The sequence below is a fragment of the Borostomias antarcticus genome (genome assembly GCF_949987555.1).
Source record: "Borostomias antarcticus genome assembly, chromosome: 8".
NCBI lineage: Eukaryota > Metazoa > Chordata > Actinopteri > Stomiiformes > Stomiidae > Borostomias > Borostomias antarcticus.
The window spans coordinates 4,649,786-4,673,146 of record NC_140241.1 but is presented as its reverse complement, the minus strand read 5'-3'; the positions used below and the strand labels follow the sequence as shown (position 1 = coordinate 4,673,146).

At 54.0% G+C, this 23,361-nt stretch overlaps 2 protein-coding genes across 2 annotated transcripts in view; one reads left to right on the top strand and one right to left on the bottom strand.

The window, feature by feature from the left end:
- Positions 1 to 1,004: 1,004 nt before the first annotated feature.
- kirrel3l (kirre like nephrin family adhesion molecule 3, like) lies at positions 1,005 to 12,165 on the top strand (the record flags this gene model as incomplete). Its single annotated transcript, XM_084442040.1, has 13 exons — positions 1,005 to 1,173; positions 1,878 to 2,035; positions 3,931 to 4,081; positions 5,046 to 5,151; positions 5,341 to 5,489; positions 6,056 to 6,183; positions 8,206 to 8,332; positions 8,811 to 8,911; positions 9,563 to 9,761; positions 10,659 to 10,766; positions 10,991 to 11,100; positions 11,369 to 11,458; positions 11,614 to 12,165. The coding sequence occupies 13 exons, from the start codon at positions 1,005 to 1,007 to the stop codon at positions 12,163 to 12,165; spliced, it is 2,148 nt and encodes a 715-aa protein (XP_084298166.1).
- A 3,714-nt stretch (positions 12,166 to 15,879) lies between these two features.
- st14 (ST14 transmembrane serine protease matriptase) overlaps positions 15,880 to 23,361 on the bottom strand; it is a gene marked incomplete at both ends in the record, with an annotated part of 27,079 nt that continues 19,597 nt past the window's right edge. The window contains 11 exons of the mRNA XM_084441908.1: positions 15,880 to 16,041; positions 16,316 to 16,452; positions 16,948 to 17,216; positions 18,564 to 18,744; positions 19,279 to 19,398; positions 19,760 to 19,873; positions 20,238 to 20,345; positions 20,701 to 20,805; positions 21,412 to 21,542; positions 21,640 to 21,749; positions 23,163 to 23,266. Of these exons, the coding sequence (XP_084298034.1) occupies positions 15,880 to 16,041; positions 16,316 to 16,452; positions 16,948 to 17,216; positions 18,564 to 18,744; positions 19,279 to 19,398; positions 19,760 to 19,873; positions 20,238 to 20,345; positions 20,701 to 20,805; positions 21,412 to 21,542; positions 21,640 to 21,749; positions 23,163 to 23,266 (1,541 nt within the window). The remainder of the gene's footprint in view (positions 16,042 to 16,315; positions 16,453 to 16,947; positions 17,217 to 18,563; positions 18,745 to 19,278; positions 19,399 to 19,759; positions 19,874 to 20,237; positions 20,346 to 20,700; positions 20,806 to 21,411; positions 21,543 to 21,639; positions 21,750 to 23,162; positions 23,267 to 23,361) is intronic.

Here is a 23,361-nt window from a genome sequence, read left to right as displayed (position 1 = left end):
ACACATTACCGGAGGAGTAGCCTAGCCTATACATGTAGCCCTACCAACAGAAAGCTACGGCATGTCTACATGTTTGTGTGCGTGTGTGTGTGTGTGTGTGTGTGGGAGCCTTTTATGTGTGTATCGGTAGCCAGTTAGTGCGCGTTGTGGCCGTAGGAGTTCTATCAGAGAGATGAGGTGAGATAAAAGCCGGTGTAGGGAGGTGTGATCACACAGGGAGGCGTGATCACATAGGGAGGCGTGGTCACATAGGGAGGTGTGATCACACAGGGAGGCGTGGTCATGTGATGTGAAGTCCAGTCAGGGTATAATGAGGGAGCACCGTTCTAATTGGGCAGGCTCGCGCTGCATGTCGACGGTACCGGCGCGATTCCGCCTTCTTCACTTCTCCTTACCTCATTTGGCTGCTCTTGGGCGCTTCTCAGTTCACCGATATGGCCGCTTGTTTGACGCTGTCTCTTCGTGAACCCCTTTTCAAACTCATTTGAATTCATCTAGCTGAGCAATCTCTTCTATCACTCATGAGCAAAATAAAAAACATACATTCAGACCTGCAAACTCTTGAGTAGTGAAAAAGGTGACAACATACAAAATTCAAACCCTCTACATTCACTTCAACTCCCTGTTTGACATAGCAAAGGTGACTGTAGCCAAAAGGTGACAAGTTTGCAGGTGTGACATTATCATGAGCATTAGGCCTAAGCCTATGTTACCTGGCAACAGGTTTCTGTGTTGCTGTCATAGCCTCGAAAACAACTCAATTAGCAATGCTTGCTAAATAAACACAGCACATTTCATTTACACAATGCTAACTTATAAAACCCACCAGATACACGTTAGCTCTGGTCTAGGGCTAGTGGTCAAGGACCTAACATTTCTCAATTAACTTTTTTCATTCAGTCTGCGCCGGAACTGTTGAAACGGCCTTGGCCGCCTTCCCGAGAAGCTTTGCGTGTCGACAACGACGCCTTGCCGCTAGAGAATGAACTGTATCCGCAGCGGACATGTCGCGTCAGCGCTGGGTCACGGCGCTCTCGCCTCGCTGTCTCGCGGCTCGAGGCGGCACGGTGGGCAGAGTTCACGCGCCCACACCCACGCCCACGCCCCGGTCACGAAGTGACTACGCGCGCGCCCCCGCGGAGGCGGACTGGAGATCCAACTGCCGCCTCCGTGGTCCTTTGTGGACGTGAAGGCGGCAAAAGCTGCTTCCTTGAGAGCCTTGTTAGGAAATCAGTGTGTGTGTGTGTGTGTGTGTGTGTGTGTGTGTGTGTGTGTGTGTTGGGGGGGGTCAAGAATCAATGCGGCCTGGATGAGACCAAAGCAATCCGGCACAGTCAAAGGAATCCACGGCAGGGGAATCAGGATGGGAATTAAAATCACCTAGCGCTCGGCTTCCATTAGTGTCCGCGCGGGCGCGGCGGAAGGACCTCTGACAATTCAGACACACAGACAGGAATTGGCTGGGAGGAGGGAGTGGGCGTGGCCTCCCTGTTTATGCGGGAGATGGACGCCTTCATCAGGGGCCAGTGCGCTCGGCTTGCCAGCAGCGCCGGGCGAAACCATGCAAATAAATGAACAAATAAGCTATTCAGATGAAACAGCCACTGTGCGAAAGTGGGAATAAAGAGATTAATGCCAGTCAAAGAAATCAAAGAGGTTCAGTTCTTTCTTCTAGTTTTCAAAGGATGACTGTTTCAGCGTAGGCCTACTACTACTGTATTACAGTCCACCAACTGCAAACCAACACAGGGAGGAAATTATATTGCTAGTTTTCTGCTCGATGTCAAATGTGATGTCACTTTAATGTCAGTACCCACTTGGCTCATTGATTGTCTTTTTGACGCGTGTCTGTCTGTGTGCTCGTCTGCTTCCTGCAGTTCCTCCCGGGGACCCGGTGGTGGAGGGGGGTCCGGTGGTGCGCCTGAAGGCCCACACGTCGCACAACCTCACCTGCAGGGCGTCGGGCGCCAAACCCGCCGCCGAGATCACCTGGTACCGAGACGGAGAGGTCATGGAGACGGCCATCTACTCCAAGGTAAGGGCGAGAACCCGTAAACCGCATCACTCGGTCACTAGCGCTCGCCCGAGCGCGATACCGCGCGGCGAAACAAACTGCCCTCCCAACGCAGGGGGCGGAGCAGTGTGCAGGAGCTAGGGTTAAGGGCTGCTCAACATGCAGCCACTTTCTCTCAGGGGAATATACTCTACTTCTCAATTTAACGTTCTATCACTCTCGTCTTTCTTTCTTTCTTTCTTTCTTTCTTTCTTCCTTTCCTTCTTTCCTTTTTTCTTTCCCTCTTTCTTTCCTTCTTTCTTTCCTTCTTTCTTTCTTTCTTTCCTTCTTTCTTTCTATTTTCTTTTCTCTACCACCCCCTCTCTCTCTCCTCCCCTCTCTACCCACCCCAGTCTGCCCCCCATCTCTCAGGACTTGTTATTTCTCTCTGTCTCTACCTCTAACGCTTTTCACTCACGCCTGACCCCCCCTCTCACCCCCTCCCTCCCCTCCCCCTATCTCTCTCTCACCCCCCCCCCCCTCTCTCTCTCTCTCACCCCCCCCCCTCTCTCTCACCCCACCCTCCTCCCCCCCTCTCTCCCCCCTCCCTCCTCCCCTCTCTCCCCCCCCCCTCTCTCTCTCTCACCCCTCCCTCGTCCCCTCTCTCCCCCCCCCCTCTCTCTCTCTCACCCCTCCCTCGTCCCCTGCGCTCTAATGCAGCCACACTACGGCATAACTGGGGCATGCCGAAGCTTAGACAGGCATGAGCGTTTCATACAGTAGAGTTTCCGCGGAGGAGAAAATCGCCCACAACAATGCAGGAACACAATGGAGGGGTTCGCCAGAGCGTGAACCGGACCGCGGGCCAGGAAAGTGTCACATTTGTCACGCTACCCTGACCACGCTAAACGCCGCTAAACGCAGCATTTAAGGAAGCGGAGGAGGAGAGGAGGAGGGGAGGAGGAGAGGAGGAGCAGGAAAGAGAGGGAGAGAACAGGAGAGGATGAAACGGAAGAAGATGTGGTGAGATACAGTAGAGAAAGACAAAGAGGGGTGCTTTTAGAGAGAGAGAGAGAGAGAGAGAGAGAGAGGAGAGAGAGGAGGGAGAGAGCGCTCGGGCAGAGTGAGGGGTGGTGACAGGGAGTGATGCGATTCGATCTAGCGTAAAAATGCTTTTTGTGTGTCTGGCTGAGGAAGTGAGGGGCCTGGTCCATTGATTCGGCCGTCCGGGGAATGGGCTCAGCTTGCCCTTGCTCTTTCCCAGGGATGTGTGTGTGTGACACCCCCCCCCCCCCCCCCCACACACACACACACACACACACCCCATCACTGCCTCCCTGCCACAGCACAGAAACAAAGCCACGGCCACTCCAGCCATCACCACCACACACTGTCACTTCTGTGTGTGCGTGGGTGTGAGCGCGCGTGTGATCGCCGAGCTATATCTTCAGAATCTACACCTTTCCTCACTTAGGCGTATTGATTCCTGCGAGCAATAAATAGATTTAAAAGATGATGACAAACAAGGATCGCTGACAGGGAGCACTCCCAGAAAATGTGGCAACAGCACAATATCCCACGCCTCGTCGTAAACCTAGATGATTTAGCTCGCTACGCCGGCACGGACAAGATGGCGGTCTCCGAGCCTCCCGCATAGGAGAAATAAGACCTGCGGTGTCACGTAAACGGGTGGAGTCCGGGCGAAGGCGTGCTGTGGGCGTGAGGCCGGTCACATGTGCTACTCGCCTACGATACGACATACTGAGACATGTACGACCACAAAACAACCAGTTCACAGCGTGCATCTATGCTCCCGGGGTGAAAATCTAATCTCTGTCTCTCTCTCTCTCTCTCCCTCTCTCTCCCCCTCTCTCTCTCTCTCTCTCTGTCTCTCTCTTTCTCTCTCTCTCTCTCTCTCTCCCTCTCTCTCTCTCCAGACGCTGATGGAGGATGGGAAGAGAGAACAGGCTGTCAGTATGCTTCCCATCGTCCCCGAGGATAAGGACTCCGGCCGCACCTACACCTGCCGGGTCCTGAACCCCGCCGCCCCCGCCGGGCGCCAGACATCCGTCACCATCAACGTCCAGCGTGAGTCCACCGTCCCCCCCGCCCCCCCCCCCCCAACAGGTCCTGAGATAGGGACATGCCTGGGACACACCCAAGAGCAGGTCCTGAGATAGGGACACGCCCGGGGCACACCCAAGAGCAGGTCCTGAGATAGGGACACGCCCGGGGCACACCCAAGAGCAGGTCCTGAGATAGGGACACGCCTGGGACACACCCTAGAGCAGGTCCTGAGATAGGGACACGCCTGGGACACACCCAAGAGCAGGTCCTGAGATAGGGACACGCCCGGGACACACCCAAGGCATTCTGGGTGGACAGAACACGCAGATAGGAGCTGTGTTCGGAATCGCTCCCTATTCCCTATTCATATAGTGCACTATATAGGGCGTCAGCCATTTTGTTTGTAGTGTCCGAATTCTCCACGGAATTTTCGTTCCCTATATAGTCCACTATTTATTACCCACAATTCACCTTGCTTTCCAGGCGACAGTGCATGTACCCTAGATTTTCTCCGTTCCCTAGGTAGTTCACTACATGGTGAACCCCATATAGGGAATAGGGAGCGAGGGAACGAGGGAGCGATTCCGAACACAGCTAGGGTCACTCACTGGACACTAGAGTAGTCGCCTTCCAAACCTGTGCAACACTTGTACTCGCCATGCATGTATCGGCCACGAATGCTAACCCTACAAAACAGTAGGGATATTTGGATATACAGTCGTGCCCTAAAAGAATCAGCGAGAGGCTGAATTGACAAATAGAGTGTAGTGAAGCCATTTGCAATCCATTTATATACACTGGGTAAATGTACTGTAAGTGCTATTGTTTAAGAGCTTGGGTTGAGAATAAACGTCTCTCCAGTGCTACTTAGGGATTAATGGAAGGGTGGTTTGCTTCGCCTGTCTGCACATCTCCTCTGTGACACATGCTGCTCTCAGCCCCCGGCCGCCTAGCCCCGTCTCAATAAAGCTGTCATTTCATGCAGACCCCCCCACGGTGACGCTGTCGGTCCAGCCTCAGACTGTGATGGAGGGGGCCAAGGTTCTGTTTATCTGCTCCGCCTCCGCCAACCCAGAGATCACCGGGTACAGGTGAGACGCACGCGCGCGCACGGTTAAATCCATTAACATCGACTCCTCCATTATAACGCTTGATTAGCTTAGAGTTGTGTCCAATGGGACTTTCGTCAAGCTGCCTCTAAATGCCAGCCGCCCGGTCGATAGTCATGTGGTTAAGCGGCGTCGACTCAACCCTGCACGGCGTTGCCTCGTCCCTCCCAGGTGGTCGAAAGGAGGCGTCCCCATCTCGGAGGCCAACGGGGACAGCCTGGAGGTGACGGTGGACCACTCCTACTTCACAGACCCCGTGTCCTGCGAGGTGTCCAACTCCGTGGGCAGCACCAACGTCAGCACCCTGGTGGACGTACAGTGTAAGTGCAGCTCTGTGTTTACGATTGTGCTCGAATAGCGTTTATTCGGGGGCGGCTGTAGCTCAGTTGGTAGAGCGGGTCGTTCAATGATCGAAGGGTCAGTGGTTCGAATCCCAGCTCTGACTGTCCACATGTCGAAGTGTTCTTGAGCAAGACACCTAACCCCAAATTGCTCCCAATGAGCAGGCTAGCACCTTGCATGGCAGCTACCGCCATTAGTGTGTGAATGGGTGAATGAGAGGCCATTGTAAAGCGCTTTGAGTGCCGCTAAGGTGGAAAAGCGCTATATAAGTGCAGTCCATTTACCATTATTGAGGGGTATTATTCATGGGTTTCAAATGTAGTCCTAGACCTGCTATATTGGGGACCAACACAGGTGTTTCAATTTATCTGAATTGGCTCTACTGCATAGAATCCTATACAGTAGAACTAATTAATTCATTTGAAACACCTGTGTTGGTCCCCAACATGACAGGTGTAGGACTACATTTGAAACCCATGAATTGATGAAGTTGGGGGGGAGGTCAAGTGGGTTTTGACTGACCGGTCGTGTTGCTCCTCAACAGTCGGCCCCCGGCTGCTTGCCGAGCCCAAGCCCGTGACGGTGGACATTGGGATGGACGCTGCCTTCACCTGCGCCTGGACGGGCAACCCTCCCCTCACCCTGGCCTGGACCAAGCAGGGCTCCAACGTGGTAAGAAAGACGGTTCACTCCACGCCTCTGCACACACGAAACCTCAACCCTTCCCGTCAACACGTTCCCTGCTCTGGCCGCCAGCGTCCCCCCCCCCCCCCCCCCTCCGCGTGCCCCTGTGAGGAAAGCCTCAACGCGTCCACACTCCCCGTCAACGCGTCTCCCAAGAGGACCAAGTCCTCCTTTCCTCCTCCGCTCAGAGCTCAGCCCAGGGAAACTCCCATTTGCCTCTCTCTCTCTCTTTCTCTCCATCTCTCTCTCTCTTTCTCGTTCTGTCTGTCCACTGACATCCTCATTTCCGTCTCACCAAAGGAGCTGACATGCTGTCAAAATAAAGTGACCACTGGATTAGTCAGTCCGTCAGTCGTCTGAGCAGAAGCAGCCTTCAAACCCGCTGCCCGACGCCACGGATGTAGCTCCTACACTGCAAACATTCAAAATAAAAAATAAAAAAAATAAAAAATCTAAGTAAGGTGAAATATCTTAAATCAAGGCAATTATGCTTGTTTTTGGTCTGACAATATATTTCCTTTTACCAGACGGTGTTTATGTTAGAGTATTTCATTTGTTTCAAGCTTTTTGTCCTTAATTATCTTAGTAAGATATTATTGCGCATTGCTAATTCTGCTTTGGCAATGTGGGTTCTTTTCACATATCGTGCCAATAAAGCTTATTTGAATATTATTAACTTAGTAACTGAGATTTTATTACTGGTTCTGAGTAACGCAATGCTTGAAACTCGAAGTACCTGAATTATAAAGCTGTTTGATCAATACTGACAAGTACAAAACATGTCAGTCATAATTATATTTATTTCAAGCATCCTTTTCTCTTCATATATTAAGAATAGATATTGACAAATGGAATTCATACAGTAATTTCTCAGTAGTCCAACCACACACACAGACCAAACTCCTACAAACACTACCCCATGTGTGTGTGTGTGTGTGTGTGGTGGTGTTGGGGGGGGGGGGGGGGGGGGGGGGGGGTGTCCACCTCTCCACCTCGAGCTTGCATCATGGTGGCGAGTCTTTCTTCCATTCCAGCACATCCCATCAGCCTCATCGCCCCCCCCCCCCCCCCCACCACACACACACACACACACACCCCTGGGAGGGCTCTCTCCTGGCATCTAATCCCATTTCGGTGGCAGCCTCGGAGAGCAGCGCCACTAAGGAAAGAGAACGCTCTGGGACGGCCGGAGCGATGCTGTCATCTGGGAGAGTGAACGCTTTTAGGCCCGCTGAGGGAAAAAAAAAAAAAACCCGCCAGTCACTCCGCTAATCCGCCACGCCGCCGCCCACGCCGCCGCCCGGCCCCACATAGCCGGTAATGGATTAATTGGGTTACTCCATAAGTGTGTCGGTATAAGAAATGGAGAGAGAGAGGGAGGATGAAGGGGGGGGGGAGTAAATGGATTAATCACAGCTTGATGGAACGGGAGGGGGGGGGGATCAATGAGCTAACGAGGGAGCGGCCCTCTCGCGCCCCCGACCACTCAGCCCCGTCCCCCGCTGTTTAATTACCGCCATCTTTCCTCGGCCGCCGCGGTCACTCAGGGGAGCGGCCGGAGAGCCGTAATGCCGTGATTAAAGCCGCCCGCGACGAGACTAGGATCTGCCGGCCGCGACGTGTTCGGCACTGACCTGGCGCACTCTGTTCCCAATAAGCCCCTGCTGAAAAGGTCTCACTCTCTACCCCCCCTCTTCTCTCTCTCTCCCTCTCTCTACCACCCTCCCTTTTCTCTATCTACCCCCCCCCCTCTTCCCCTCTCTCTCTCTCCCTCTCTACCCCCCCTACTCTCTTTCTGTCTCTCTCTCCCTTTCTCTCTCTCTCTCTACCTCTCTCTCTACCCCCCCTCACTCTCTTGCTCTCCCTCTCTCTCTACCCCCCCTCTCTCTCTCTCCCTCTCTCTCCCTCTCTCTCTCTACCCACCCCCCTCTCTCTCTCCCTCTCCCTCTCTCTCTCTCTCCCTCTCTCCCTCTCCCTCTCCTCTCTCTCTCTCTCTCTCTCCACTCACAGGTGCTCAGCAACAGCAACACCCTACAGCTGAAGGCAGTCACCCAGGAGGATGCTGGGACGTACACATGCAAGGCCATCGTCCCCCGCATAGGGGTGGCAGAGAGGGACGTCACCCTCACCGTCAACGGTGAGCGGCGCTCCCTCGTCCTCTCGGATTACGATTGGCTCTCAGCGGTCCTGCCATTAACTCCGCCCCCCCGAGACCGAGATCGATCGGTTCCATTAGGCGGCGCAAAGGCACACGCGGGCGACCAGCTGCCCCCGTGCCGAATTTCTGTCGTATCCGTGTCTCTGTGCTTCTGTGCCGTTTGTCGATATCTCAAAAATGTTTTCTTTTCTTTTTCCCTTTTCTTTCGCTTTTCTCCCATCCTCCTCCTCTCTCTCTCTCTCTCTACCCCCCTCTCTCTCTCTCTTTCTGTCTATCTCTCTCTTTCTCTCTCTCTCTTTCTGTCTCTCTCTCTTTCTCTCTCTCTCTCTCTACCCCCCCTCTCACTCTCTCTCTCTCTCTCTACCCCCCCTCTCTCTCTCTCTTTCTGTCTATCTCTCTCTTTCTCTCTCTCTCTTTCTGTCTCTCTCTCTCTCTCTCTGTCTCTCTCTCTCTCCAGGCCCACCTATCATCACCGTGGACGCCACGCAGCACGCCGTCAAACACTCCAAGGGCAAGCTGGAGTGCCTGGTGGGAAGCAGCCCCCCGCCAGACAAGATCGTAAGCGGACCTCTTGTCTTTGCCGTCTGCCGCTCGCGTTCGTACGAGTGTACTCTTAACCAGCCGTCCACCTAACCACGCTTATCATAAAGAGAGAGAGAGGGAGATTTCTCAATGTGTGCTTTACCTCTGACCTTTACCTACACACGCACACACACACACACACATGTGGGTGTGCTATTAGCAGACTGGCCTCCTGCAGTGTCCAGCCAAAGCCTGCTCAATTAGCAGCCCATCAGCGCCGGCTGAGCTGAACCTGTTGAACCGGCGAGCGTGGGCCGAGCTGAGGCAAGATAATTAGGGTCTGAGGGAGGGAGGGAGGGAGGGAGAGAGAGAGAGAGAGAGAGAGAGAAAGAGAGAGAGAGAGCGCCAGGCGCCCCGCCGGACCGCCTCGCAACACAGGAGAGAAGGTCCTTATTCCGGCGCCCCCCCCCCCCCCGCCTCACCTTCAGGGCAGACGTGGGAGGCGGCTTTAACAGCGGGCTGTGAGCCGTGTCAGCCCGAGAGCGCCTTGAAGGTCGCCGGAGACAGAACAACACACTATCTGAGATATGAGAGGAATTGGTGAGCAGAGGGAGGGTAGCTGGGATCTGACTCCAGTTGTCTGCCCCCCCCTCCCCCAACCCCCCCCCCCCCCCCCCCCAATCTCAGGAGTGGACGTTTGGGGACGTGAGCTTGTCCTCGGGCTCCTCCGGGCGTTTCTCGGTCCAGACAGTGACCAGCGACCACGGCGTCCTGTCCTCCCTGGTTCTGTCCGAGACCCTGGCCCAGGACTTCCAGCTGCACTACAACTGCACTGCCTGGAACCGCTTCGGCACGGGCACGGCGCTGGTCACCCTCAAGGAGCAAGGTAAGCGCCGAAAACGCCATCGCTATCTCGGCGCCGCCGCCGGACCGACCCGCTTGACCGACCTGCCTCAGACGCCACGACGGAGAGACGCTATCTCAGCCTTCGCCGTGAAGAGGGGTAGACCGGGTCAAAACGCAGCTCCAATCTAGCGCTTATCTTAATTATACTCTTCTAATCAATATAATTTAATCAGCAGATGGTGTCTTTAATGAATACCTTCGCCCCGTAACGTAGCTACTGTATCGATCGGGGGGCTGAAGTTGATCACGCGGAGCCACAGGTGTACGACCGGGCCGTGCTCTTGTTTTTCCCAGAAACCCGTGCTCCGTTTTCCCCATGCCTACCCACAAGCCCCAGCCTCGGCTCCGCAATCGCAGCAGCCCTCTTAAATGAGCTTAAATAAGACTGAGGCGCTCTGGCTCTCGCCGCAGCTTCGGGGCGGAAGCCTTTGTTGCGCTAGACACCAAAAATAAGGTCCTCGCCGGCAATTTACATCAACGTAGCCGGGGCGGGGGTCTCCGGAGAGACGCGTGGCGGTATCTCCTGGAATCTCTAATTAGATTACTGTCTATTGCTTCATTGCGTGTCAGAGCTTGTTACCCTTCCTCCAGAGAGATTAGAGACAATAGGCAGGCAGGCTGTGGGACGCCCAGGCTCACTGCAGATGAATTTATATAGGCCCCGGCGTTGGCAGGATTACAGGGGAGGATGGATGGGTCTCTCTCTCTCTCTCTCTCTCTCTCTCTCTCTCCGATCAGCGGGATCTTGACACTGACACCCCCCCTCCCTCTCTCCCTCCTCCTCTCCTCCTCTCTCTCCTCTCTACCCCCTCCTCTCCTCCTCTCCTCCTCCCTCTCTCCTCTCCTCTCGTCTCCTCCTCCTCTCCTCCTCTCACAGAGGCCCTGCCCATGCTGATCATCGTCGGGGCGGCCGTGGGCGGAGGGTGCGTCCTCCTCATCTGCGTCATCACCCTGGTGTCTCTGTGCTGCAGACACACGGGCAAAGGTGAGCTCAACGGTCAGTATGGGAACCAGGGGGGGGGGGACCCAGGGTTGGGCCGGGCCGGGCCGGGCTACACTCAGCTGTCCGATTCATTCAGCGAGAATCGCACCGATCCGTTTAGAATCGGAGGCACTCCGGCTTTACCAGGCCCGGGGGACGGAATGCAACGCTTCTCAACGCTCCCTCAGAACAGGATGTTAATCCAGCTCGTGTTTCGACCCCCGCAGGTAAAAAGTGCACCCGCCTCTCCAAGAGTGACATCCGAGTGCAAATAGTGCACAGTGATCACAACGCTACCCGCGGCAACGATGATGAAGAGGATGTCAAAGAGCCTATGGTACACCCCCCCCTCTCTCTCTCTCTGTCTGTCTCTGTCTCTCTCTCTCTCTCTCTCTGTCTGTCTGTCTGTCTGTCTGTCTCTCTCTCTCTCTCTCTCTGTCTGGTCTCGGCAGATCTGTAATCTATATTCATGTTTAGGGAAAGGAGAACATGTGAGACAAAGTGAAACGTGATGCACGGCCTTTTGTCTCGTTCTTGTTCATCTGAGCCGTTCAACCTTGTAATTCCTGGAAACGTCCGTCCCCCCCCTCACCCCCCCCCCTCAGGCTCCTAACAGCAGCGAATCCCCGGGGACGTCGCGCACGGAACACAGCGACCTTCTGGAGGAGGAGGACGACGAGAGATCGGACATCAAGGTACGACCTTCTAGAGTAAAAAAAAAAAAGAGAAAAAAAAAGAGAACGGCGGCTCACTTAGAACCACGGCCTCGTTAGTATTAGCATTCGTTCCGCCGCGCCGCGCCGCGAACCCGACGTTTACCGAACCCCCCTTTTGTTTCTCCGCGTTCCAGGACCCCACCAACGGCTACTACAACGTCCGCGCCCACGAGGACCGCCACGTCCGCGGCGGCGGTTTCTCCGAGTACGTGCCCAACTCCCGGCCCGTCTACACGCCGTCCCAGCTGCCCTCGCCCAGCCCGCTGTACGGCCAGCATGGCGGCGGCGGTGGCGCCGCCCAACCGCGCGTCTACGACTTCACCCAGCGCTACGCCACCACCACCGGGGGGCGCTCCGCCTACGAGCAGCAGCAGGCCCAGCAGCAGCAGACCGCCCAGCCCGCCAGCATCTACCCCGCCGACCCCGTCTACGGAGGCTCCGCCTACCTGCCGACCGCCACCGCCGCTGCCGCCGCCACCGCCACCGCCACCACCACCGGCACCTACGGCCGCGCCTTCACCAGCTACGTCAAGCCCGCCTCCTACGAGAAGGTGGACGCCTATGACCAATCGGACCAGGCGAGCAAGGTGTCTAGCTCCTCCCGTTTTTCCTACGCGTCCTCTCAAGTGTCCTCCCAGCAGTCCGACTACGGGCGGCCATCGCAGCGCATGCAGACCCACGTCTGAGCCGAGCGCAGAGGAGGGGGGGGGGGTCACCTCCGCAGGGGGGCGTGGCCAGACTGACACGGCGGAGAGGAGAGGCTTCTTCGATTGGTTCCTTCTCTCGGACACGTTCGGAGGGAGATGTGCGATTTAGGTTACGTGATAACCGTCTTTAATTTATTCTCGTGTCATCAATGAATACGATGGGAGTCCTGGTTCCCTATGGAGTCAGCTGAGGAGGCGGAGTCAACGGAGGAGGCGGAGTCAACTGATTGGGATGTGCTACACGAGCGTCTTATTCCAGAGTGTTATACCTCACTAGGTTACTGTGACTAAGATGATCAGCTGAGCCAACCCGGGTATTTGTGTCTGGACTCGGGTCTAGTGGCAGGAGAAACCAGAACTCCTTTTTGACTTTTGCCCAAAACAATCGGGGTACAGCATCTACCCATCAGCCCGAAGAGAACGCTCAGAGAAACATCACGAACTGAAAACCGACAAAGAAAACGTAAAACGTCTCTGAGAGGAAAAAAATAAAAATAAACAAACAATCCATCGTGGTCATATGGTGTTTGTCGGCATGCGAAAAGGAATTCTAAGCACATTTTGTGTCTCTATCCTGCACAACAGGCTAGCTCTGTGAACAGCGCCCCGGCTCTCGGTGGATCGTCCAATCATTAGTGGAATCCTTCTGGCCTGAGCTACATTCCTGGGGCTCTGATGAAAGCATTTTTCTGACAATGAGTTCAGCGCGATGGACCAGTCAGTGTAGATTGCTGTAGAATAAGAGATGGAGGTATGGAGAGAATGTGTTTTATAGCCTTCAAACCCAGCGAGAGACTGTGTTATTGTTCTGCCCTGTTGGACAAAGGACATGAAAGACAAAAACCAAAAGATGGTGAGGTATAAAGTTGTAAAGGAAAAAGGGAGGGTTGTAGAAGCCCCGTCTTTCTCTAGGTACTGTATCCCTACTGTGTTTGCAGATTGCTAAATGGAGATTAGACGTCTCCAGAACAATCAGAGGATGTGGTTTGCAAAAGGGTGGCGATCTTGATACTGTAAAGGTTGACAGCCTCAACTTGAAGCGGCTTAGATGGGTTAGTAGGATGTGCGAAGGTGTCCCTCTTTCGGACCGTACACTCTGCAGATTAACAACACAATCAATTTGTACTCGATATGTTTACAAAAAAACACAGTCCTATCCAGACCTACTGACTAAATAACTGTACAAATGGGCGAGCCCAGTCTTTCTCTCTGTTGCATGCAGATGATGTGTCTAGTGAAACTCTTCAGCATTTTGTTTTCATGTCCATTCCTTGTTTGAGAGATTGCTTACTGATCCTGGACCAGTTGCATTCCACATCCGGGAAGCCAGAGGCAAGGGAAGCTTGTACTGCCATTGGTCTAAGCTGTTACCAGTCTGCCCAGTCCGAGAACAGATGTCACTAAGTGAACCGTGGAAAAAAAAAAGAGAAAAAAAGATCATTGCTCATCTTTATTTTTATATTTTATATAAGCCTTAATGTACAGCGTGTAAGCTGCTCTACTGTAAAGTATCTTTATATTCTATTTACGTATGAAGTTATATCTTGATTGATTTCTTTGGGGTCCACACATTTTCCCTCTTTAAGTTGTTCATCAATCACTGAATGCAGAAAAATTAACTATGCTTTTTTGAAACACCACTAATTGCCATTTCTTTGTTGTTTTGTTTGTTTTTTAAAATAATGTATTAAGAATTTTATTTGCTAAAAATGACCTATCGTTGCTTGTAACTTTGTACACATATTTATATTTAAATAAAACCATTTCAGATAAAGGTCTGTTTGGGAGTATTTCTCTGTAAGTAAGCCAGTGTTCGCTGTGTGCACCTTGAGGGAACAGTCACAAACAAAGCTGCTTATGTACCCAACTTGATGAATACATAAATTAGCAGCGCTGTCTGTGTTGATTCTCCCAGTCCCCCCAGCGGAGCACAGCTTTTAATGAAGACAGATGAGCCCGTGGTACCCCCCCGCCGTCCGCGCATCCACCGCCCCACGCCGCCACGCCCGTCTCCCGTGGTAATAGGATATCGCTCTGACAAAGCTAGGTATTATGAGACGATATGAGCTTGTCTTGTCACCTCTCTCTCTTTCTCCGTCTTCAGCGCCGCCCCGGGTAGACATGCTAGTCACGGCGGGGCGGAGAGCGACGCGCTCATTACAACGCTGTGCTGGGAAGGGACTGGGCTGCACAACGAACTCACCTTAACACACCGCTACACAACACACAACCGGGACCAGTCACTGACAAATGATGAGGCAGTTGGAGACTGAGGACTCGGATACAGGATTTTTTAATACGGATCATAAATCTCTCATAAAAACACACACTTACAAACAAGCACATAGTAGAAAATGCAGTCATCCACAGTCCATTAACGAATACCACAGTCCATAAACGAATAGCACAAACCTCTGTATTGCACATAATTTATTAAAATAGCAACCTTGTCCCTTAACCCGTATTCTGAAGAATATACAGTATCCACAAACACGTACTGTACAGATCATTATTTTCTATCCAGCTGTGAGTCAATGCACAAGATCACTGAGAAATGACCCATTTCTTCAAATTGTCTCTCTATATATTATCTTCAAAATGCAACACTCACTACAGATCTTTGGTTTTCTGAAGTAATATAATATTAAAGACACAATGGCAGACTTCAGTAGAGAACAGGAGAAGAAATCCAATGAATCTGACAGTTAAAAGTGGGATCACGTTTAACCAATAGGCAGAAGACTCCAGGGAGGCCGTTTCTCTGCCAACCAGCAAATCCCAACTGCTTGAGCTCCCAGACATTCAGCCTGAAAACCTCCATCACCCTCAGTTCAACAGGCAGACGGGGACCAGAGACACATCCCATCGGACATAATCCTCCATTTTATCTCTCCCTGGATCTACAGTTCTGTTAGATCATACTAATGTGAGGAAAACAGACATCTCGACAGTGATATTTCAAAACCACCCTGAGAAAGATGCTGAATGAAATCCAATGCAGCAGGACAAAGACATCAGTGACGATATATAAACAGTTCTTCCATTTCTGGTAAAGATATAAAAGGCTATAAACACAAATACAGAAGGTAGGCTGAAAAGACACAGAGCCGAATGAGGCGGAACACGAGACAACAGGAACCCTAATCTAAAATGACCTTCTCAAATCCTATTCCCTGTTCGTTCTGTATGTTTGTCTGCACGTCGGAATATGTAAAGTCTCGCTGCACAACGGATGAAAATGGGCAAATATCATGGGAGAAAAGGGTCTTCAAAATGCACATATTTCATTACATGTTCATGAATATTCATGAAACCAGTGGAACATGACATGATTGATAGAGGTGCAGGAGTCGGTTGGCTTTTAAAAAGCAGCCTAGAAACTGCAAAAAAAAAGAGTGCAGAAAAAAAAAAAAAGTGCAGAAAAAAAAAGAAAAAAAAAAGAAGAGGGAGGGGCTTATTTCAAAGCATGTAGAGTCATAGATGTGAGAGGCCGGCCATGATAAGACGTCCACCAGCTGGGCAGTGTGACCAGGACGGCTGTCTGTCTGTCTGGCTGGCTCTGTTGGTGTGACCGTGGAGGGACTTGTCCCCAATCAGACTCAAACGCCGAGCGTCCTTCTTACAGTGTTCTTGGATTTGTGAAGTCCCCCATCGCTCCAGCATGTCCCTGTCCACCCCCACCGGCGTTTCATTTCACACGCCTGTCGTCTTGCGGATCCAGTCCCGGAGCTTGGTGACGCGGGAGTAGACGCCGGGCTTGTTCCGACGGGCGCAACCCTCGCCCCAGCTCACGATGCCCGCCTGGAACCACTTCCCGCTCTCCTCGAAGCACACCAGGGGGCCCCCGGAGTCGCCCTGGCGACGGAACGCAACCACACAACCAGATTAAATTCCTTCTATGTGTGTGTGTGTGTGATTGAGTGAGGTCATGGGTGTGTGATGGAGTAGGCGAGTTTGTACACGGGTGAGTGAGGGTGTGTGTGTGTGTGATTGACTGCCAGCGTGTACATGGCTGAGTGCGCACATACACATGCGCTCGCCGCGTGTTTGCTCGCGTGTGCTTACGTCTGTGTATGCTGTGTGTGTGTGTGTGTGTGTGTGTGTGTGTGTGCGTGCGCGTTTCCCTCACCTGGCAGGCGTCCACTCCGCCCGCCAGGAAGCCGCTGCACAGCATCCTGGAGGTCACCTGACCCTCGGTGACCACGTTGCACACCGTGTCGTTGATGATCTTCACCTCCGCCTTCTGCAGCACCCGCGCCACGCGCCCTGCGGACAGTGAGGGGGGGGGGGGGGAGGGGGGCGGGGGGGAGAGGGCCAAGGTCACTGCAGGGTCGCGGGGTGAGCCGACCTTCCTGTTAGCCAACAACACCAGAGGTGTTAATAGTGTGCTGCTGTTGGCTAATGGGGCTTTCAGATGGCTCCCCCGAGAGCAGCCATACAGCACCTGCTATGAAATATGGATGTGGAGAAAAGGTCTTAATGGAAGCGTGGGATGATTAGAAAAAGATGATGGGGTTCGGAAAGAGAAGGATGCCCCTAATGAGAGTCAGACGACAAGGGGGAGAGAGGGATGGCATGATGGCGAGGGGGGGAGGGGGGGGCGAGGTGCCGTGACGCCAAGGAGGACGAGGCAGAGCAGGTGTGAGAAATCAGAGACCCCGACGCCGGCGGCGAAGGGGGTGGGGGGGGTGGGGCTGTGAACAGAGAGGCGGATCTCTCGGGGCGCGGGGAGGGGGAGGGGGACGGGCGTGGACCTCCTACCTCCCTCTCGTAGCGTGCCCCACCCCGTGACCCAGCAGGACATGCCGGCGGGGAACACGTGTGACGTGGCGGGGAGGCAGACGGGGTGGATGGTGTTGGTGAACTGCAGGGGGTCGGCCAGCTCCAGCAGGGCCACGTCGTAGTCGAAGTTCATCTGGTTGTAGTCCGGGTGGGTGACGATGGTCTTCAGGGGCCGCCGCTGCACGTCGTCCTGCTTGTACTGGTCCTGCATGCCGCTGTACGTCTGCCAGTTGGACGCCACGTGGTTGCTGCCCGAGGGGTCGAGAGGGCAAGGTTAGGGGTCACGCTACTCGCCGCCCACGTGTTCCAATTTTCATTCGTATAGGATATATATATATATATATATATATACACACACACACGCGCACGCACACACACACACGCGCACACACACGCGCACACGCACACACACGCACACACAAACACATGCACACACACACACACACACGGTGTGAGATGGATGATATGGCCGCTGGTTTTCCACACCTCACACCATTATACGGCGAGGTGGAGACTACTGGCTCTGTGTGATTGTGAGGAACAGAAAAGCGGGGAGCTAGATCTTGGTAAATGGCAAGCGGAATGACTGAGCCGCATAGTAAACATCTCCTCCTACAAAGACTCTAGACAATTAATTCTCTATTAATACTCAAAGGTGGTGGATAACATCCGCATGACAGTATAGTAGGTTATAGCATGGCAAGTGCTCCACCTACTGGAGAGAGATAGAAATACACCTTTCCCAGTACAAAGGCTCTGTGATGTAAATTGAGCTAACCCCTGGAGGTATATTAAATTGACTGTATCATCTGGGGCTATTTTTCAGGCTCTGTAATTTGGATAAAAATGACCCTGTGTTTAAAACTGTTTCCCCATCAGGCTGAATCATTTAATTGCTAAACTTGCCCCCAAATGACAAATGATAACTGAATTATGGAACAAATAATACATTACACATGCATTATACATAATAAATACATTCAAATAGAAAAAAGGAGGAGTTACCCAGGGCCCAGGAGCAGAAGACAACAAGGAAGAGCACATGAGAAGCATGGGGGAAGACGCTCTCTCTACAGGGAGTCAGAGCAGAGGGTCTCTCTACAGGGAGTCAGAGCAGAGGGTCTCTCTAGAGGGAGTCAGAGCAGAGGGTCTCTAGAGAGAGGGAGTCAGAGCAGAGGATCTCTCTAGAGGGAGTCAGAGCAGAGGGTCTCTCTAGAGGGAGTCAGAGCAGAGGGTCTCTCTACAGGGAGTCAGAGCAGAGGGTCTCTCTAGAGGGAGTCAGAGCAGAGGGTCTCTCTAGAGAGTCAGAGCAGAGGGTCTCTCTAGAGAGAGTCAGAGCAGAGGGTCTCTAGAGAGAGTCAGAGCAGAGGGTCTCTAGAGAGAGTCAGAGAGAGGGTCTCTCTAGAGGGAGTCAGAGCAGAGGGTCTCTCTAGAGAGAGTCAGAGCAGAGGGTCTCTCTAGAGAGAGTCAGAGCAGAAGCCCATGCAGGAGCAGAGGCAGGAGAAACCAGGAGGAGTCCATCTACAGTTTTACGTGTATACACACACATTATATATAACATACCGGTGTTATATACTAGTGCGCCCTGTACTCACGCTGGGCTGGTCGTCTTGAAGCAGTGGGCGGCGGACAGGAGCCACCTGTCGGAGATGATCGAGGCACCGCACACGTGACCACGGGTCATGAAGTGAAGGCTCACCTGCCAAGGCCACTCCCCCATCTCGGCGTTCTGCCCGCCCACGATGCGGTTGAGCTTGTAGGGCCTGATGCCGCAATCTGTTTGGGCGGTGAAAGGAACGGGGGTGGGGGGTGGGGGGGGTGACGGATGAGAGGCAGACAACGGATGAGAGGCAGACGGCGGATGAGACTGCCGTTAATGAAGAAGAGAGAGAGACGCGAGGAAGACGAGAGGAGGATGACTTGAGCCCGACACGGACGAGGCTCTCTGGAATTCTAATGAGGCGCAGGCATATTTAACTGATCAAAAAAGAACAAAAAGAAACAGACCCCCTCAGGCTTTGGGAAAGGCGAAAAACAAAAAAATCTTGAGAGATGTCAAGAGTTGCTTTCAAAGAAGAATGAAATATATAAAGCAGTCAAGGCCCCGGGCTGGTTCCTAGCGTTCAGCCTATCACACGGCTCGTCTGTAATACCGCTAGGAATGACACAGAAGTTTACCACCGGCTTCATCTGCCAGTCGAGCGTTAATAGAGCAGGCTTGCTAGGAGGTTGTTTGTAGCTTTTAGAACCGCGCCCGGGGGTGTTTGGGGGGGGGGGGCTGGGGGGGTTAGAGCCCACGGCGGATCTTACCGCAGCCGGCCTCGTCGGAACCGTCGGCGCAGTCCTCCACCTGGTCGCACTCGGCGTTCACCTTGTTCACGCACACCTGGCTCTTGCATTTGAAGCTGAAGTCCGAGCAGATGCCGGGAGCTGTGGACAGGGTCGGGTTGAGAGTGAGGAATCTTTTCTTTTTTTAATTTGCGATTACCGGGATTATTCGAAACATCGCGATTATCCAAACGTTCATTCATTGAAAAGTTTGTTTGGACAGGACAATGTGCACGTACATAAAATGTTCAAGAACATTAAAATGGGTACACCGGATTTAGCTCAGAGCTACATTCCATCTGTAGTCCTACATGAAAACAAATAATAAATTAACTAACTGACAACACATGACACGATAAAAAGACAAGAATACAAATTGTGTATCTATCTATCTATCTATCCATCCATCCATCCACCTTGTGTGTGTGTGTGTGTGTGCGCGCGCGTGTGAGAGACGACTTACAGACTTTACACGAGGCCTCGTCACTCCCGTCCTCACAGTCCTTCTTGGTGTCACACACCAAGTCCTGCTCCACGCAGTTCCCGTCCCCACAACGCCACTCGTTCTCGCCGCAGTCTGCGGAGGGGGGGGGGGGCGCCGAGGGAGAGACGCGGGGGGGGGGGGGGGGGGAGGATTAAAGAGGAAGATGGAGAGATGAGAGAAGGGCCTCGTGGCTACGGCCGTCAGAGAGTTTGTGCCCTCCCATCCTTCTCCCTGGGATTTTAAAGGCTGCATGCATTATACATGATCGGCCGTCTAGACCGCGCCTGTGCAAATTGGGCAAGGCTTCAAACGAGCCCCCATTACTGAGAAAGTAATGACCGCACACTACCCAGGAGCCAGTGGCCGTGGCGTTAGCGGCCAACACGCCTTTAATGTTGGCTCAATTAGCATGGCGTTAGAGAGCCGAGTTGGGTAGAGAGGAAACGCAGACACTCACTGCACTGGTTCTCGTCGCTGTTGTCGCCGCAGTCGTTGACGCGGTCGCACACCCAGTACCTGGGCTTGCACATCCCGTTGTCACAGGCAAACTGGTCCTTCTCGCACTCTGAGGTCGACAGGAGAGAAAAGGCGCGCGTATCAGGGGCCGCGGTGAAAAGCAAACACAATTTTTAATTTTCCCATCGAGATTTACGGTTTTATGACGTTGATGTTGACGTTGACGTTGAAGATGAGGGGTGAGAGGGAGAGAGGGAGGGAGAGAGGGAGAGAGAGGGAGGGAGGGAGAGAGAGAGAGAGAGGGAGGGAGGGAGGGAGGGAGGGAGGGAGGGAGGGAGGGAGGGAGGATGATGTGAGACGTGGGGGAGTTGAGGTAAAGTGCTGAGGTGAAGTTAGGCCAGGTCAGAGTAGAGGTAAAGGGGTTGAGGTAAAGTGGGATCAGAGAGGTCAGAGGTCAGACTTACTGCACTTCATTTCGTCGCTCATGTCCCCACAGTCGTTCCAGCCGTCACACGTCAGGTCTTTGGAGATGCAGTTCCCAGAGTTACAGGCAAACTGGTTCGGGCAAGCTGCTCAATATGAGAGAAGAGAGAGGGAGGGAGGGAGGGAGGGAGGGAGGGAGGGAGGGAGGGAGGGAGGAGGAGAGAGAGGGCGGATGACAGGATGAGCGCGAGGCAACGACAGCATGTATTCAGCTCATCCGTCATGTCGCCATCTGTACCTCCCCATTGATCAGAGCAATTATAAATCCATTTCAGGTCGGAACGAGAGACAGCGCGGAGGGTGGGGGGGGTGAACGAGGGGTGGATACCGGAGGGTGGGGGGGGGGGCGAACGAGGGGTGGATACCGGAGGGTGGTGGGGGCGAACGAGGGGTGGATACCGGAGGGCTCTAGACTGACAGTGGCAAATAAAACGGCCCCCCAATAAACAAGCTCTCCGGTGATTAGCCCGGCTCTGATAGGTCGTCCCAGCCCCTCTGTATAGCTCCGTCATTGACTGGCCATAATTTGACCGTCAGTCTGTCACACATTCTGAAAGGCTCTCTCCCAGACTAAATAGCTACCCTCACCCCTGTAATCTGGCCCCTGTATCGCTCTCGAAATCACCCCCGTACCGGTTGCCATGGTGATTGTCTACACCGGGGGGTGGGGGGTGGAGGGGTCTCCCACTCACGGTTTGCAGGGTCGTAAGCGGTGTACTCGGCCATGATGCCTTTGTCGGTGTAGGACTCGTCGGAGTGGAAGATCACATCCAGGGTGTTGGTCTTGCTGGTCAGGGAGAGAGAGGACATCTCACCGCAGTACCTGGAGAGACAGCACCATGACGATCAAGACAGGGGACAGGGGGGCGGGGGGTTCGGTTAACTCTGAACGTCACTCGGGCGGCGTGCTCCGGGCTTACTTTTGGCCCATGGCCTCGACGTAGTCCTTGTGGCACATGCGGACGTCCACGCCCGGTTCCTTCATACGGAACATGATGAACTTCACGCGCACCTTCTGGCCCTGGGGGACCTGTGGAACCCAGCAGAGGAGGGGGGGGCCCCGTCAACACGCACCTCACACACACACACCCCCCTCCTTCCGCTCCTCACGCACCACACACACACACACCCCCTCCTTCTCCTTCCGCTCCTCACGCACCTCACACACACACCCCCTCCTTCTCCTTCCGCTCCTCACGCACCTCACACACACACACCCCCTCCTTCTCCTTCCGCTCCTCACGCACCTCACACACACACACACCCCCTCCTTCTCCTTCCGCTCCTCACGCACCTCACACACACATCCCCTCCTTCTCCTTCCGCTCCTCACGCACCTCACACACACACACACCCTCCTTCTCCTTACGCTCCTCACGCACCTCACACACACACACACCCCCTCCTTCTCCTTCCGCTCCTCACGCACCTCACACACACATCCCCTCCTTCTCCTTCCGCTCCTCACGCACCTCACACACACACACACCCCCTCCTTCTCCTTCCGCTCCTCACGCACCTCACACACACACACACCCTCCTTCTCCTTCCGCTCCTCCCGCACCTCACACACACACACCCCCCTCCTTCTCCTTCCGCTCCTCACGCACCTTACACACACACACCCTCTCCTTCCGCTCCTCACGCACCTCACACACACACACCCCCTCCTTCTCCTTCTGCTCCTCACACACACACATCCCCTCCTTCTCCTTCCGCTCCTCACGCACCTCACACACACCCCCCCTCCTTCTCCTTCCGCTCCTCACGCACCTCACACACACACCCCCTCCTTCTCCTTCCGCTCCTCCCGCACCTCACACACACACACCCCCTCCTTCTCCTTCCGCTCCTCACGCACCTCACACACACACACCCCCTCCTTCTCCTTCCGCTCCTCACGCACCTCACACACACCCCCTCCTTCTCCTTCCGCTCCTCACGCACCTCACACACACACACCCCCTCCTTCTCCTTCCGCTCCTCACGCACCTTACACACACCACCCCTCCTTCTCCTTCCGCTCCTCACGCACCTCACACACACACACACACACACACCCCCTCCTTCTCCTTCCGCTCCTCCCGCACCTCACACACACACACACCCCCTCCTTCTCCTTCCGCTCCTCACGCACCTCACACACACACCCCCTCCTTCTCCTTCCGCTCCTCACGCACCTCACACACACACACCCCCTCCTTCTCCTTCCGCTCCTCATGCACCTCACACACACAAGCGCACACACACAAGCGCACGCACGCACACACACACACACACACACACACACACACACAGCTGGCAGATGAAGATGGAGCAGGCCGGGAGAGGGCTTGGCTGCTGCCATGCAGACTCAGCACCGCTCTTATGGCCGATTGGAGGGGATGAGAGGGGGGGTTGGTGGGATTAGGAAGGGGGGGGGCGGGGCTTGGGGGGGGCATACCTTGATGGTCCACTTGCAGTCCGTGGCAGGGGGGTAGAAGCTGGGGAAGTGGGGGGAGGAGAAGGTCCCTGTTTTTTCAGTGAGAACTCCTCCACAGAGTCCAGCTGAAAGACCAGAGTAGGTATGATCAGATGCATGGTGGGAATGTTTTGGTTTGTGAGTGAGTGAGTGAGTGAGTGAGTGAGTGAGTGAGTGAGTG